The 18,119-nt window shown below is 33.3% G+C and overlaps 1 protein-coding gene across 1 annotated transcript in view; it reads left to right on the top strand.

Moving 5' to 3' along the window:
• The window catches only part of DYNC2I1 (dynein 2 intermediate chain 1), a 109,089-nt gene that overhangs the window by 76,451 nt on the left and 14,519 nt on the right, over window positions 1-18,119 (top strand). The window contains exons 16-19 of the mRNA XM_044678955.1: window positions 10,879-10,992; window positions 11,086-11,147; window positions 12,602-12,653; window positions 15,958-16,018. Coding sequence (XP_044534890.1) covers window positions 10,879-10,992; window positions 11,086-11,147; window positions 12,602-12,653; window positions 15,958-16,018 — 289 coding nt within the window. The remainder of the gene's footprint in view (window positions 1-10,878; window positions 10,993-11,085; window positions 11,148-12,601; window positions 12,654-15,957; window positions 16,019-18,119) is intronic.

Below are 18,119 nucleotides of genomic sequence, written 5' to 3'. Positions count from 1 at the left end.
TTCAAAAGACATACTATGTGTATATACATATATACACACATATATACGTATATGTATTATATATAATATAAAAATTTTAATTAAAATATATGTAAGCATATATATGTTAAAATTTTAAATATGTATTTTTTAAAAAATTTAACTCATTCACCAGAATTCAGAAAATCTGCTTACAAGTTATGTTTAGGGAAGTGAGAAAAGTGAAGACAATGAATATAGACAGTTTTTTTCCCCAGTAGTTTGAAAAAAAATTTTTTTTAATTGTTAGGTGAGTATTTAGTCACTTGTCAGGCAACCTGTTTGAATGATTGTTTTTAAACCAAAATTTGTTGACTAAAACAACTAAAAAATTATTGAAAAAACTTGGCTGTTATTTCGACATTATATAACTTAAATCAAAGAGGATCAATTCTGAATTTTGTCATCTTTTCTCTTCAAAAAGTGATGTTATCGTGTCCTTCTGGGGATGATAATGATAAAAAATATCACTCAACACTTCATCCTTAACAATATGATGAAAATAATTTTTGCATTAGCTAAAGACCTATCTAGTTATATTAATCAAAATTATTTTGAATTACATTCTGGTAAAATAGAATTATCATAAATAGGATAGCAGTTAAAATATTTTTAAGACACCTATTTCTAGGCTTGAGGAAATGAACCACTCATCTTAGTACCTTGGTACAATCATATTCCATTATGAAAAATGGTGTAGGCTTTCATCCCCATATGCTTGGACTATTGCAATAGCTTTCTGATGAATCTGCCTGCCTCAAGTCTCTCTGTGCTTTCAATTCATCCTCTGTTCAGTTTTTAATGTAATTTTCCTAAAATACAGATCTGAACATGTCACATTCCTCCCTGTTAAATTCAAGTGGTTTCATATTGCCTCCAGGAGCACAGAACAAAATGTTCTTTTGTAAAAAATATTTTTCTTTTTTATATTTTTTGTTACATGTAGAAACAATTTTTGACAGTTGTTTTTTTTACTCTTTAAAAATTCAGATTTTCGCCCTTCCTACCCTTTCCCTCTCACTGAAGTAGTGAATAATTTGATATAGGCTAATTCATACTTTCATGAAATCCGTATTTCCATATTGCTCATGCCATGATATAAGACAAATACATATGAGAACAATCTTATGAAAGAGATATAGTGGAAGATGGCATGTTTTGATCTGTACTCAGATTCCAATAGTTCCTTCTTTGGCTACAGATATCATTTTTTTCATGAGTCAATTAGAACAAAATGTTCTATCTAGTATTCTGAGCCCTTCAAAACCTAATCCCATCCTGCTTTTCCAGTTTTGTTATGTCTTATACCTCATTATGAACTCAGCAACATGAGCCCTCCTGGCTGTTCCATGAACAAGACCCTTGACTGGGTATTTTCTGTGGCTGTCCCACATACCTGAGAGGTTCTCCCTCCTCATCTCTACTTATTATCTTTCTTGGCTTCCTTTAGGTCCCAACTAAAATTCTGTCTTCTAACAGGAAGCCTTTCTTCAATACCTCTTAATTCTAATACCTTCCCTTTTAAAGGTATTTCCTATGTATTCTATCTATATAGCTTGTTTGTACATATTTGTTTGCTTGTTGTCTCCTCTGTTAGACTGTAAGTTTTTTGAGGCCAGGGGATGTCTTTTGTATCTAACATTTAGCCTAGTGCCTGACATAGAAGGTGCATAATAAATGTTTATTGACTGACTACTAATTGAAAAAGAAACACTTATAAAACTGCTGTTTTGATAGGAAGTAATTAATTCTTAGTAAGCACTCTTTAGAAGTAAGCACTTTGAAAAGGTATAAGATAACTGCCTCCTATACTTTTATTAAATACTTACTGAATGTGCTGAGCTTTGTTCATGTCAGAACATTAAGGGAAATAATTCTTGCCTTCAAAGAGTTTACGTTCTAATAGAGGAAGACAACACCTATAGAGAAATGGTGGCCAGGAAGGGGAAATCTGATGGGTATTCAAAGAAGTGATGAGTTGATGTGTAGAGCAGCCTGTGAATATGCCCTTTCCAGAAGGAATGGCACTAGGGTTTGATTACTGTGCCTCTCCACACTGAGAAAGAGATAGAAAGCAATAGAGAGGTGGTTATGGAGATTGCAGAATATATAGGTATGTGATGGTACGAAGATGCAAAATCACCTAATTGGATGGTTTGCTGAAATGTGAAAGTTGAAACATGGTCTGTGAAGTCTGAGGCCAGCTAGTAGATAGAGTGGACTAAGTAAACTAGGTTACATTGCATGAGTCATCTTTCAAAGAGTGCAGGGCTTTAGGATAGGAGTTCCAAAAGTGAGTGGATTAACTTTTATAAAAAATGGAACATACACTTTATTTCCACATGAGAAATGGAATTCTAAGCAATAAAGAATCATAGAATAACTAGAACTAAATCCAATAACGTATCACTTCTAGTATAACCAGTTAGAAAGCTAATACTTGAACTTGTTTTTCTTGCAAAGTTGCTAATTAGCTCTCTTACATTTCACTTTGGCGTGGCCATTGCCCAGTCAAACAGCCAGTGAGTCCAAGTATGATCTTCATTTCAGGAGACCATCCTCTCTGATACCATTGCAAAAATTTGCAGTTTCCCCAGAATCTTTCAAAAGGTCTGTACTAGAGGACAGGAGACACAAGAGAAGAAAGGCAGCCAGGATCCTCTGGTATAAACGTGTCCATTTGGGTCCATACTTCAAAAGGATAGTAGGGGCCTACAGGGCTTCAGTTCTACCATTATGCCAAGATAGGAAATGGCTATTTTTTACTCTTCGATTGGTATTTTGAATATTGTATTCTTTGGAGCTACTTCCAAAAGTTGAACCAACTTTCCCAAGAAACCTAGAGGCCCAAATGTAGTATGGACAGTTGCTGGTTCAGATAGGGAGAAATGAAGTAGTAGAAGGCAGAAGGGAAGATGGCTTAGTTGGAATACCTGGATGGTTGGATGAGATCTGAAGGTGAACAATGCCTTTCTTCTAGCAAAATACTCTTATTTTCTTTGTCCCATGACTTACATCCCATTACCCCTACCTTAGCTTAGGTTGTCTTTGATGCCTAGAAGTCTCTTTCCTTACCTCTGCCTCTTAGAATCCATAGCTCCTTTTAAGATCCAGCCCAGCTTCCATTGCCATCAAAGGGCACCCCCCAAATTACTTTATTTACTATAAACCAACCAATAAATATATATGTGTGGCTTCCATCTTTTTATTCCCATTGCCAAGGAGAGTCCTTTGCACATAACTGAATAAATGATTTGATAGTTCAAGTGAAGTTTAACTCACTTATTCACATCTTCCATTGAATTCTTCATAGAAAGCTACCCTTTTTGATGGGAGCCTTCTTCTTGATCAGTCAGCCAGCAGGCATTTATTAGTCACTATTGTAAGCCCAAATGGATGCTAAAACAAAAATGAATATGGCCATCTCCTTTAAGGAGCTATTTGTTGTTTTTTAAACAATATTTTATTTTCCCCCAATTACACATAAATACCCATGTTTAACATTCATTTAAAAAAATTTGAATTCCAAATTCTCTTCTTTCCAGCTTCTCTTCCTTACTTCCTCCCATCTCTTCTCCTTCCTGAGATGATAAGCAATCTGATGTAGATTTTATACATGCAATCATGTAAAACATTTTTCAATATTAGTCATTTTGTGGAAGATATCTCAAACTCGAAAAAAAGAAAGGGAAAAATAGTATGTTTTGGTTTATTATTCAGACTCCATCTGTTCTTTCTCAGAGGGCAGATGACATTTTCCACTGAGTCTCTGGGATTGCCTTGGATAACTACATTGCTGAGAATAACTAGTCTACTCACAGCTGTTCATCAAAAAATATTGCTGTCACTGTGTATAACGTTCTTCTGGTTCTGCTCGCTCCATTTTGTATCATTTCATGTAAATCCAGGTTTTTCTGAAATCATCCTGCTCGTCCTTTCTTATAGCATAACAGTAGTCTCTCACCATCATATACCACAACTTGTTCAGCCATTCCTCAACTGAGGGACAATCCCTCAATTTCCAATCCTTTGCTACCAGAAAAGGAACTGCTACAAATATTTTTGTATGAAAAGGTCCTTTACCCTCCAAGCTTCTTTTTTAAAAATCTCTTTGGGATATACAGACCTAGTAGTGGTAATTGCTGGATCAAAGGATATGCACAGTTTTAAAGTCTTTTGGGCATAGTTCCAGATTGCTTGTCAGAATGGTTGGATGAGCTTACAATCCCATCAACAGTGCATTGATGTCCCAGTTTTCCTGCATCATCTTCCAACATTTATCATTTTCTTTTTCTGTCATATTGGTCGATCCTGTAGTATGAAGTAGTACCTCAGAGTTTTTTTTTAAATAGGAGTTTCTGGGTTCAAATCTGGCCTCAGGTTCTTCCTAGCTGTGTGACCATGGGCAAGTCATTTAACTCAATTGCCTCGCCCTTACTATTCTTCTGGCTTGGAACTAATACACAATATTGATTCTAAGAGGAAAGGTGAGGGCTTTTTTTTAAAGAACATTTTGTCATATGACTATAGATGGCTTTGATTTCTTCATCTGAAAACTATCTTTCATATCCTTTGTCCATTTATCAATTGGAGAATGACTTAAATTTTTATAAATATGACAGTTCTCTATATATTTTGAGAAATGAGACCTTTATCATGGATACTTGCTATAAAAACTTTTCCCTAGCTTTCTGTTTTCCTTCTAATTGGTTGCATTGGTTTTCTTTGTACAAAACCTTTTAAACTTAATATAATCAAAATGATCTATTTTACACCCTGTAATGCTCTCTGTTTCTTGCTTGGTCCTAAAGTTTTCCTTTATCCATAGATCTGACAGCTATCCATATATCTGTGCTTGCCCAGTTTGCTCAACCTTTTATGTTTAAATCATGTACCCATGTTAGCCTTATCTTGTTATCTGATGTGAGATAATGGTCTCTCCCCAGTGTCTGCCATTCTATTTTCTAATTTGCCCAAAAGTTTTTGTCAAATAATGAGCTCTTATTAAAGGAGCTATTTGGAGAGAATATACTAATACACATAAGTACATAGAAAAATATTCAGAATACAAGGTAATTTCTAGAAGCAGTCATAAGCAGTTTGGGGATCTAGAAGAGTCTCACATAGTAGTCTTCCAAAGATCTTTGAAGGGAACATGGTATTCTGAATGGTAGACATCAGAACAGAGTACCTTTTAAGAATGGGCAAAGGCATGAAGAAATGAAAGGTCATTTGTGATAAGCAGCAAAGAGTTTGGTTGGACTGAAAATTTTACAAAGGGGAATATGTAATGTAAATACACTAATGTATAGTCATGCTGGGAAAGTAGGTTGAAGTCGTGTTGTGAAAATACCTTTTTTTTCTTTTTTCTTTTATTGATTAATTATGAAAAAATTTCCATGGTTACATGATTCATATTCTTTTCTTCCCCTTTTCCCACTCCCCACCCATAGACAACACGCAATTCCACTGAGTTTTACGTGTGTCATTGATCAAGACCTAGAAAATACCTTTTTAAAAACAAATCAAGAAGGGCAACTCGGTAGCTCAGTGGATTGATAGCCATTCCTAGAGACCAGAGGACCTGGGTTCAGATCTGGCCTCAGATACTTCCTAGCTGTGTGACCCTGGGCAAGTCACTTAATCCCAATTGCCTAGTCCTTACTGCTCTTCTGCCTTGGAACCAATACACGGCATTGGTTCTTTTAAAAAATTATTTTACCTGTACCTTCCATCTTAGAAACCTGGGACCTCCCATCTCCAGGTCTAGCTCTCAATCTACTGAGCTACCCAGTAAACTGCCCCCCACAGGATTGCTTCTAAAATGGTATGTAAAGGTTTTAAAACAAAATGAAACAAAATTAAGTCTAGCTGAAGAATTGCTCTAAACATTAATTAAAATATGCCTTTGGGGACCTGTTAGCTATATTACTAAAAATACCAACTCGGCTCTGCAGGGTTGCCTTTAAAATTCTGAGGGGAGATGCTGTAGCTACCCTCCAGAGAGTCCTCTTGCAAGTGAGTTCAGAGATTATTTCTGGAACCCAGCTGGGACATAGATAATGACTCAGCCAAGGGAACCAAGTTTCAGTAGTAGATAAACCAGGAGAGGAGAGATGATTCAGGACAGTTTTCTTCCTCTCCAAACCACCTTGTGTGTGTATATATATATATGTTTTGTTGATTGATTGATACCAATGAAACACATGAGCAACCCATCTCTCCTGCCATATGTCTGGTTCACTTCTTCTTGCTGCCTTACTTACCAACTGAATAAATTCAACATTAGTAATTTTAAGGCACTTAAAAAATGTCAGAATATTCCCGAATATCATTATGAACATTTATTAAGATGGTAATGCATTTTGGATATAGAAGGTGCAGGAGAGTTGGCTTTCTTGCTCTCTGCTTATTTTTTTATCGTTTTTCTCTTTCTCCATGTGAAGAAAAGAATTACAGGTACTTTAGAGTTGCTTGAATTCTTTATAAATGATCATTTACTATATGTGCTTTTTTTTTTTGATTTAATACTTAGCCCACAGAGCAGAGGCAGGATTGTTACAGTTTTGGGTTTTATGCAGAAATAGATCATTTCACACCTCTTTCCCAAAGAGCAGACTGAGAGTTTTGCTTCTGAGGCTTTAGCTTCACTGGGAAGAAATTGGGTGCAAAACTACATTGTTAAGTGACCTCTACTCACTCCTATGAATTTTCTATTTCTTCTTTATTCAAAGGGAAATTTTTGTTTCTCTTAGTCTTTACACAGTGGAATTAATTTCTAGATGTGAATAATGTGTTTTACTCTTTTCTGCTCATTAAATGATAACTGCTTAATTGTCATAAATGATTCTTACTTTCATTGCTTTCATTTGGGGGAAAATTATCCATCTTAAAAAAAATTTTGTCAGTTTTTCCTTCCTGAGATTTTGTGGTTATTCTTCTCTCTATTTCTAATGGAGCTTGAAATTAATGCGTCTCTGTTTACTTGCTGCTTATCAACATCATTAATAATTCAGCCTAATGGACTGAGACTTAGTGTTGTGGTAATCCTGTTTATTTGCAACTGCTGTTGTAGCCAAGTCAGTGCAAGGGAGTTAAATTATAAAAATTATAAAATGGGTCTTGGTTATGTTTAAAATATGATTATTTGTAAAAAATATTATCATTTAAAACCATGTAATCACTTAAAGTAGAAAATAGCAGTTCTTTAGTTCATTGTGAATACAATAATTTGTGGAATTTTTTCCTTCCTTTTTTGAGTAAACACACATATTTAAATTAATGCTATGTATTCAGATGCCAAATAAATCTGATGGTTATATAATAGAAGCTGGCTATATCACTACACACTGGATTTATCTTACAGAACTATGCTATAGATGAGATTAAGCTCTACAGAAGTATTTCCAGTACTTGTAATTAATTAGGTAAATGAATTAATCCATTTTCTAATTAATCTATCTCACATGAGTTTCAGGGGAGATTTGTATTATTTCAAATTCACAACTAGAAGAAGTTATGTTATAGTAAATTTCCTTGCATTAAAGCAGATATAGATACATGTAGTAGGACACGAACTGATTTTTTTGTTTGTTTGTTTTGTCCATATACAGAATGTCTCAAAAGTCTTGGTGTAGTTTTGAACTTTGTTAAGGTTATATGTCAACCTAATTTAAAAAATATCTTAAAACTATGTTTCATGCTTATACTGTGTTTACACTATTCAAATGTATTTCTTTAACATTTTTGTCTAGAACAGTTAGCATCTCTTCAATCCTCTTTCTGCCACCATCCTCAGTGATTGTTATTTATTATCCTTGTCTAACAGGAGGAACTCAGTTCCCCTAACCAATAATTCCATTATTCTTCAGGTGCCCACTGGAGTGACTAACTTTAGACTTCACTTTTATTTGAAACTGTGTTATATTTAGGATAATAAATTCTGAAATTCTCCTCTCAGATCATAATCTCTTGTCCTACCTCTTCCAGTTACTTATTTCCACCCTTATCTTTTGCCTTCATCATGACCTTTATTTCCTTAATTTTTTTCATATTTTCCCTTTTTCTAAGTGTTATTTAATTTCACTTCCTTCTCCATTCTGTTTTGACTCAATGACCAACCACTTCAATATTGCTATGTCTTCTGTATTTAAATCTTTTGTTGCCTTGATCTTTGGTTCTTTTTGTGACTTTGAACACTGAGTAAATCCTATCTTCTTCTCAACTTCTGAGCAGCTAAAAGCTTCTGAAGGAAATAATAAAACATGCAGACTGTATCTATTACAATTAGTGCCAAGTAATATAAATTGGTTTGTGTGGCAATCCTATTATTTATCTTTGTTGACTTCACATTCACCACAACAGCTCTTTTAAACCATTTAAAATACAAGCCTCCTTGTAAGCTTCCTGAGAATCTTATATCAGCATTACATATATTTTTTTATTCTCAGGCCCTAAAAAAGTGCCTTTCCTATTGTAGGCATTTAATTAATGGTTTCTGAATTAAATAAAAAAAATGGTCTCAAGTACCCTCATGTTTAATAGTAAATTTCTCACATTTCTCCAAATTTTACAGACATTAAGAATTAAATTGGTTTGGTTGATACAGCTTTTTAACAGTATTGGTGAAAATACTGTTGTAATTAGATTGTGGATAGAAAATATAAGAAATCATTAATCCAATGGAATTGAAAGAAATAATATTTTGTTAAAAGGAAATGGGTATTAGGAAGGTGTATACAAGCATCTCTAAATCAATCAAGAGCGCATTCATTATGGTTAAGTGTTTAGAGTGTTGAACTTGGAGTCCAGAAAACCTGAGTTAAAAATCCTGTCCATATACTTCCCAGCTGTGAAACACTGGACAACCTACTTTAGCTCAGCTAAGTTTCTTAACAATTTCACAGGATCCTTGTAAAGATCAATTTAAAAACCATGTTATGTTACTAACTTTCAGGCACAATGCTAATGCTAGACATTATTTATTGTGGTAGATACTGGGAATACAAAGATAAAAACAAACAGTGTCTGGCCCTAAGAGACTTATATTTTATGGGGGAAGCCATCTCTTTGTATATAAGTAAATGCCACATATTTATGACAAAAATACAAAGCCATTGGAAAGATTAGGAAAGGCCACCTGCAGGAAGGAGCCATAGAACACTGGGAATTTTAAGAAGTAGAGGTGAAGAGGGTATGCATTTCAGGCATAGAGGATAATCTTGAAAAGGCATTGAGATAGCACGTGGAATGTCATGATGACATATGAGGAATGCACAGTAGCCACATTTACCTGGGTTCTAAAGAATTCAATGGGAATAATGTATACTAAGACAGGAAAGGGAATCTGGATCCAGTTGTGAAAGGCTTTAAATTCCAAACATAGGAGTTTGTATTTTATCCTAGAGGCAACAGGTAGCCCACTGGAGTCTTTAAAACAGCATGATGGCATTCAGATTAGTCCTTTTGGAAAATCATTTTGGCAGTTGTGTGGAGAATAAATTGGAGCAGGGAGAGACTTGGTCTGAGTAATCTCTATTGCAGTAGTTCAGGCTAGAGAACTTGAGGTATGTGATGAAAAAATGCTTTCCACCTCCAGAAGGAGAACTAATGAACTCTTGAATGCAAACTGAAAATAATTTTCTCATTTTATTTTTTTTTGTGATATGGCTAATATGGAAATGTGTTTTGCATGATTTCACACGTATAATTGATATGTTTTTTCTTGCCTTCTCAGTGGGTGGAAGGAGATAGAAGGCAAGGAAAGAGTTTAGAACTCACTTTAAAAAAGAAGAGAATGTTAAAAATAAATATATTTCTCATATATATGCATATATATATATTTATTTCTTTTAAAGAGTCCTTGAGCTAGATGAGGAAAATATGGAAGTTAAGAACAGGTGTGGATTTTGAGGGCAAGGATAATGAGTTTTGTTTTGAATGTGTTAGATTTGAGGTGTCCATGGGACGTCTACTTGAGAATGTCTAAAATGACCATTGGTGATATAAATGTGGAGAGAGACTAGGATTGGATGAATAAAGCTGGGAGTCATCTGCTTCAAGAAGACCTGTAGAGGTTGATGACATCCATGAGAGAGTGGAGAGAGAACCCAGGAGAGAACATTTTGGTATGCTCATATTTTTGAGTAGAACATGGATGATAACATAGCAAAAGAGACTGTGGGAACAACCAGGGAAGTCAGAAGAGAACCAAGAAGCAGTATCATGAAAACTTGGAGAAGTGAGAGTTTCTAAGAGGAGAGGGTAGTTCATATTATAAAACACTACTGGGAGGACAAAAAGGCTAAGAACAGAAAAAAAGGCTATTGAATTTGGAAGTTAAGGAGAATAGTCAGAGTATGAGAAGACTGGAAGAAGAAAAATTTTGGAAAAGTTATTGTGGTTAGGGCAAGGGAGTTGGTTAGAGAAGAACAGAAAGATTTGCATCATTCATTGAAGTCCAAGTTGAGATTTGATAACATATTTGCAATGGATCCAGGAAACATGATTGCAGGACTCATATCAAGTTGATTAAACAGCATATGAATAGCAGTATATGAAATGAGTTATGGGGATAATCCAAAATTGGAGATTTTACATGACTTAATATAACAAGGATTTGAGGGATACTAGAGGAGCAGATAGTATAAAATTGAGTTGCTCATTTAGTAAATATCAAGAAGGGGAAAGGAGAAAAGTGAAGCCAGAACATCATATATTACCATTTTAAGGCTTTTATCATATACATTTTGACCTGTTTACAGATTTTAGTAATAAATTACTTTCTATTTCTATGCCACAATATGAGTACAAGAATGAAGGTTCAAAAAAGTGTAATTTTTTTTGTTTTAAAAACAATAGATGGTGTTCTTACTGTAGTAAACCACAGAAGTCCTGTTCAATCAATTGAACCTGTTTCAACATCTGTCTACAAAAAACAGAACTTTGTGCTTTCACCTTTTTCTAATCAAGAAGGTATGTGATTTATAATTCCCAAATAAACATATTAAATACATTTTTCTTTATAAATTATTAATACTTCTTGTTCCTTTTTTTGGTTTTAACTAGAAATATCTGGTTTATCATTCCACATTGCTTCATTGGATGAAAACGGAACTCTTAATATATGGGTGAGTAAACTATCTAAAAAATTAATATCTGCTATCAATTTAAAAAATAAAAAATCAATAAAAAATCAAGAATTTTAGATCATTGAAATGAGCAATTCCCTACTATATATTTAAAAACCCACCACTTTTATAATATTTTAATTTTTTTTACCAATTACATGTAATAACAAATTTCCAGACAAGTTTTCTCAAGTTCTATGATTGAACTTATCTCCCTCCCTCTCTTCCCTTGCCCCTTCCAGTGTTGGCCGGCTAAAACCCTCATCTTGAAAACATAATAACTCTATTGGTTGTTTTAAGTCTTTTTGTTTACATAGGACATTTTATGCAACATTCTAGGCATTTCCTTGACAAATACTATTTACTCTTCCTCCTCTTTCTTTTCCTCTTCTTCCTCCTCTTCCTTCTATTGCTGTTATTGCTACTACATTGTCGCCACATTAAAGCATTGATACCTGAAATTGTCAGGCAAAATAGATTGTCTAAGGTCATATGAATTAGTGATGTTAAAGCTACATTAAAAACTCTGGTTCTTAGTTTCCATAGAGTTTATTAATATTTACTTGAAATAGAGAGAATAGAGATAGAGGGAGATTTAAGCCTTTTCTAATCTCATTCTAATCTAGCCACTTGGCACTCTACCTCATGACTCTCAACCAACATCCTGCAAGGGGCCACTGCCCAAGGCAATAGAGAGGGCAAAAAATCCTGGGAGCCCCCCGCTCTTTTATCTTCTCCTTTACTCTTGGATCCGGACCAGGAACCTTTGGTTCTGGGTGTGTCCCTAGGTCACTGTCCCCCCTGACTTATGTTTAGAGCACTCTCATGTAATGTTCAGTCATGTGACATAAAGCTAGCAGTCCGGGGACACAGGTAGGACGACCCGAGGATGTGGTCCTGGAGGAGGGTGTTCCCTTCAGAAAGTAATACTAATACAATTTCTTTCTCTGAACTCTGAAGTTTTGAAACTTGGTGATAATGAATATAATGAGATTAATAACAGAAGCAAGAAAATATGGCAGATGAACAAGGAGGAAATCAGATGTATTTTGTTTTAGGTATTTAGTTATTATGCCAGGTGTCCCTGGCATTTCCAACTAGAAATATGCATCCTAAAGTTGGAAGTTCTCTGGAATCAGAGATTAGGGAATCATCTGAATAGAAGTGATATTTGAAGTCATGAAATGAATGAACCTACTGAGGGAGAGAAAGTAGAGAATGAAGGGCAATAAGGCAGAAAGTGTAATAATAATAATAGCTGGTACTTATGCAATACTTTTAGGTTTGCAAAGTACTTTACTTACATTAACTCAAGAATGTTCTATTGAGTTTAATAATTCTTTTTCCTACAGTGTTTTTGTCATTGTCAAATATCAGCCAAAACAAATTGGTGTAGTCTAATTTTATTTAGATTGTTTTGTAATTGTTATTGATCGATAACTTTCTTGTTTTAGGTTGTGGTTGAACTACCAAAATCGGATTTTGCCGGTTCTCAAAGTGATCTAGGTAATTACGAAATATAAAAGGAACAATTATGTTGGTTAATGCTTAAAAATTATCCTATAAGAGAAATGGCAAATTTTTAGTTTCTTTAAACAATGTATTTTAGGGGAACATAGCATTGTAATACATTTGAGCTAGCTAATTAGAAAGTTTAAAAGTATTTTAACATGTTATATTGAATTACTGTAAGTATATTAAGTAATACTTTTGTTAAGCTAATGAGACCAAAGAATAAGGCATCTGGGTTACACAGCAGTAGAGTGCTAGACTTGGAGCCAGGAAGAACTGAGTCCAAAATCTAACATCAAGCCATTTAATATTTTTCAGCTTTTTCATTTTTAAAATAAGGTTAATAATAATGCTCATCTCAAGGATCAAATTATATATATATAAAGGGCCACACAAAATTTAAAGGTCTACATAAATTGCTAGTTATTATTATGAATATATTTTTTAGTTAACAGAGCAATAACAGATCCTATTAATCCCTATAGTTGTAAAAACATTATTTAGTAGTATTTTCCAAGGTAAGGGAAATCCATACTTTCCCAGCACTTTTTTGTTAGAAAAAGAAACTACATTTTCCTGTTAATTGAGGAGAGAACAAGAAAGGGTATTATCTAGAATCTTTGCTTTTAATTGCAAAGTCAGAGTATTAGAACTTTATTTTTATTTACATTTTATTTTAGAATAAATTTTGATTATGCTTACTGTTTTCAGTTTCTGTAGTCAAAAAGTCAAGGTTATTAAATGTTAGATCAAATATAAGAGATTTTGCAAAGCAAAATTCTGAACAAAAGTAGCTTTTTCTCTCCTTTCCTGAAATTTCCACCATGGTGAAATGCCATTTATTTGAGTCATCTAATTAAGCTAAGTAGTTTAAGCTAGGGTTGTACAAAAAAAAGATTATGGATTAAATCTGGACTATTCTAAATGAAGTAAAATTGAAATCATTTAAAGTCTTAACTGGGAGCCTAAAAACAAGAAAGTAAAAGTAAAACAAATCATACTAAGGCCAAAAGTTATTATTTTGGCTAGAAGTGAATTTTGATCAGTATTATCTGGCTTCCATTTCTTTGCCTGTTCTTTACTTAATGAACTGAAGTTCCAACATGAACTGGAAATATTGGAGAATTCAAGTGTATTTTCAGCAAAGGATAATATCTATAGTTCATATTTTCCCAAATCTTGTACTTTCTTTCCTAATTTAATCTTATTTCCTTCATGTAAGCTTCTAATTATCAATAAATGGTAGTTTAATAGTAGTGACTTAGTTCTGCCAGACACTGCAGAAAGTATCTAGAAAGTACTGATAAAGATTACAGAGTCTTGGTCTGGAAACTAAAGACATTAGGGAAACAGATGGTATTTTTATTATTGCTAACCTCTGAAATCAAGAAGTTCAGAAGCAAGTGGTATCTGTAGTGCAGAAGTGTAGAACAAGATGATAGAGAAAGCTAGTGACAGCAATAAGCATTTTTTGGATTGTGGTTGGCCATATTGAGTAAAGGAAGAGAACCAAAGGAAGCATTGGGTCAGTGCTTAGGGGAGACAAGAGCAAGAATCATTGGTGATGGAGAGAAGTCCTCACCTTATTTTGCTTCTGTCTTCTCTGTCACAGAGGATGGATGGTCTTTGGACTGGAGAGGGGAGAACAAATATAGTGATAGTTGATCCCCAAGATAGGTTAGGAGCAATATAAGCTCTATATAAGCCAGGTTGGTTTCCTTTTAATAGGGCAAGTTGGCCTTCTTTGAGATTTTGTCAATCCTTTTGTCTAAGGCTTGAACTGATGGCATGGTTTCCTTTATCAGACCACATCTGGAATGTTGTATTCAGTTATGGGTGCCACATTTCCCATATTTTAGAATGTAAATAGTTAAGACAAAGGGAATCTAAGGGGGAGAAACAAGAGTGGAGAAGGGCCTCACTTTCTAAAAGTATCAACTGGAAGAAATGGGGATGTCTGGTTGGAAGAAAAGAAGACTTGGGCTGGATAGGAGGAATGTATTAGTAACCTTTAAGGATTTGATAGTCTGTCATCATGCAAAGATGAATTAGAACTGTTCTGTTTGGTCTCAGAGAACAGAATCAGAGGTAATAGACATGAAAGTGGCAAAGGCACAAATTTAGACTTTACATGAGGAAACATTTCCTGACAGTTATAGTTCTCCAAAAGTGGAATGGACTTGGGATAAAAGGCTCTCCCTCATTGGAGGTCTTGGAACACAGGCTAAATGACCAACTGTGTGGGGTATATTGTTGCCAAAACAAATTTTCAATTGTAGGCTGAACTTCTGTGAAATAGTAGATAGCTTTTATCTCCCTTTATCATTTAAATGTTATTTTTAATAATGAATTTAGTAATGATATATTTCCCTAGTAGCTCAATATTCAATCAAGTGTTACTTCAGGAATGTTTCACCATTAATTTAATTTAATGCAATATAGCAAGATTCAGAGTAACTAACTTTATTAAGGCATAAAGAATTTTCACTTTTGGTGAATTATTCAGGTTAAGGCAGAGATGTGGCATGAAAAAGCACAAAAGTAGCTTTTAGTTGCTCTAGGAACTGATAGACTATCTGAAGTATGATTGAATCTCATTTGGGTAAGAGGATAATATTCTATAAAGGCATGTTCCACCTCTCCCTAAATGAATAATAGTGAATACTTTTTATAGGGAAAAATCATCATTGTAGACGATTTCTTCATATAATGTTGGTAAAAGAAACTTTTTAATAGAGGTGAAAAGTGTACTTTCAGTGAAGGGGGAAATTCCTTGGTTAATATTTCCAAGTTCATATTCCATTTTCTTCCACAAACATTTATTAAGAACTTTTGCACAAAGTGTTAGGGAAAAAATAAAGAGACTACAACCAGTATTATATCTTTAGCACAGAGCTGGCCTCCTCCATTGCCCCAGAAAATGTTTTACTGAAGAGTATTATTTAGAAAATCAAATTTTAGCTATCACATCACACATCTTTTTATATTTCATATCAGGAAAATACACTATATATGTACATATATGAATATATTTGTAATATGAAATTTCAGCAAAGTATTCTAGAACAAAGTACATATTAATTCTACATGTTTAATAGTTATCACTTTGATAATTGTCCTTTAGCCTTCTTGTAAGTATGGCTCTATGTTAGCATTTTAATTATATTGATTTCCACTCTTCATCATTTCATAACATAAGACATTTAAGTATTAACCAAGTGAGTTTATTTTTATTTCAAGTTCTTTAGTTACTACTTGTACAAATAGGATAACTTGTCTTTGTTCTATCTGTTTTTAGGTTTAATACCAGGAGGAAAGATAAAATTGGTACACAGCTCTACGATTCAGTTGAATAACAGGTAAGCCATCTGTATCACATTTAATGTGATAAAAATAATACTTTTTCTTAGGCTTTTTTCCCTCACTTAGAAGCAAGATACAAATGAGGCATTACATTTAGGAGTGAATACATGATGAACTTTGACAGCTGTTATACTCTTTGTTCTATGAAATTGTTCATTGGTAGGAAGCATACATGCATAAGGAAATGATTCTCCCACTCCCAACCCTGCCCAAGACCAAAGATCTTTAACTTTGTGTGTGTGTGTGTGTGTGTGTGTGTGTGTGTGTGTGTGTGTGTGTGTATGTGTGTGTGTGTATCATGAATCACTGGCAGTTTGGTGAAGCCTTTGGAATCCTTATCAGAATAAATTTTTTATGTGTATAAATTTAAATATGTAGGATTGCAAAGAAGATCAATTATATTGAAAGAAAGTTATTAAAAAAATTCACAGACCCCCAAGGCAAAAAGTCTTGCCTTAAGATGGAGATGTTTTAATTTTTGTAGAACATTGTTATTTGATTTGTATTTCATATCTGTTTAAATATACTATGTCAGTACATCAAAGATCTGTTATTTTTATTAGTATTGGGAACTCCTTCCACCAGTAAAGATTTTAACTTCTCTATAATCTAGTAGAGGAGTTTTAGAAAATTGCCTGAGGCTTATGTAGAGGGATTTGAATCTAAGTCTTCTGAAATTGATATCCAGCACACCACTGTATACAGCCTCTATTTAGATATTATGATTCTAAGTTAAATCTTGCTTAAATAATTCAGTTTCTGGAAGCAGAATGTAATATTTACATGAAACTTTGATTAGTCTGGGAATTAATCCAGAAAGATTCCTCCTCCATGTTTTTTTCGCTATACTCATTTAACTGAAAGTTTGAGAAAATTTCATAACATCATATTTTTTTTGCTTGCGACATCTATTTCTTGATATATTTCCTAGCAGCATAATTTAGTAGTATGAAAAGAGGAATTAATTTTGATGATATGTATATTGTACTGATATATTTTTTCCACATAAAATAGCTCTATGATGATCAAAATCCCATAATTTTGCAGATACTATTATTATTGGTGATAATGAACATGCTTGTTTTACTCCTTTTTTTTTTTTACTAGAAAGTCTTCTAACTTATCCCACTTACAGATAATTTTTTCTTTTGATTTTAGATAGATATTGCTTAATATCTACTACTTTGTCCTATGATGTTTTTTAAAAACAGGAATGGGTTCCATTTTGTCAGAAGTCTTTCTTGCACCTATTGAAATAATTTTATGATTTTTGCTGGCTTTATTATGATATGGTTATGGTCACTTATGGTTTTAGTTTTCCTAATGTGAACCAGCCCTCTTTTTTTTTTTTTTGTTATAAATCCATCCTGGTCAGAATGTAATCTCTGTAATATATTATTGTACTCTCCTTTCTGATATTTTATAAAAAAATTTAAATCAATATTCATCAGAGAAATTGATCTTTAGTTTTCTTTATTTTGACTCTGGTTTAGGTAGCAAAACCATATTATGTCATACAAGGAATTCCATAAGATCTCATTTGCCTATTTTTTTGAACAGTTTATATCTATATTATTAGAATTAATTATTTTTTAAAATTTTTGGTAGAATGCACTTATAAATTCTCTGGTCCGGTTGTTGTTGTGTTTTTTGTCTTGTTTTGTTTTTAACTTTGGGAACTCATTTGTGACTTGCTAAATTTCTTTTTTCCAAGATATGATTAGTTAACTATTTTATTTTCTGCTTTGTTAATATGGGCAATTTATATTTTTGTAAGAGTTCATCTATTTCATTTATATGGTTAGAAGATAGCCTGTAAGAATTACTTTTATTTCTTCTTTATTGATTATAAATTTACCTTTTTAACTTTTTTTTTGAGACTGAGAATTTAGTTTTCTTTTCTTTTTTAAAAACAAAAATTAGCTAATGACAAATATATTTTGTTGTTGTTTTCTTCAAATAACCATCTAGTTTATTCATTTTTTTTACTTTAAATTTTGCATTTAGATTTGAATTTTAGTGTTTAAGTAGGGAGGCTTTAATTTGTTGATTTTCTAGTTTTTTTAGTTGCATGTCCATTTTATTGATCTACCCTTT

The sequence above is a fragment of the Gracilinanus agilis genome, chromosome 5, assembly GCF_016433145.1.
Source record: "Gracilinanus agilis isolate LMUSP501 chromosome 5, AgileGrace, whole genome shotgun sequence".
Classification (NCBI taxonomy): domain Eukaryota; kingdom Metazoa; phylum Chordata; class Mammalia; order Didelphimorphia; family Didelphidae; genus Gracilinanus; species Gracilinanus agilis.
Note: the sequence above shows the minus strand (reverse complement) of the source record. Positions and strands in the feature narration are given on the sequence as shown.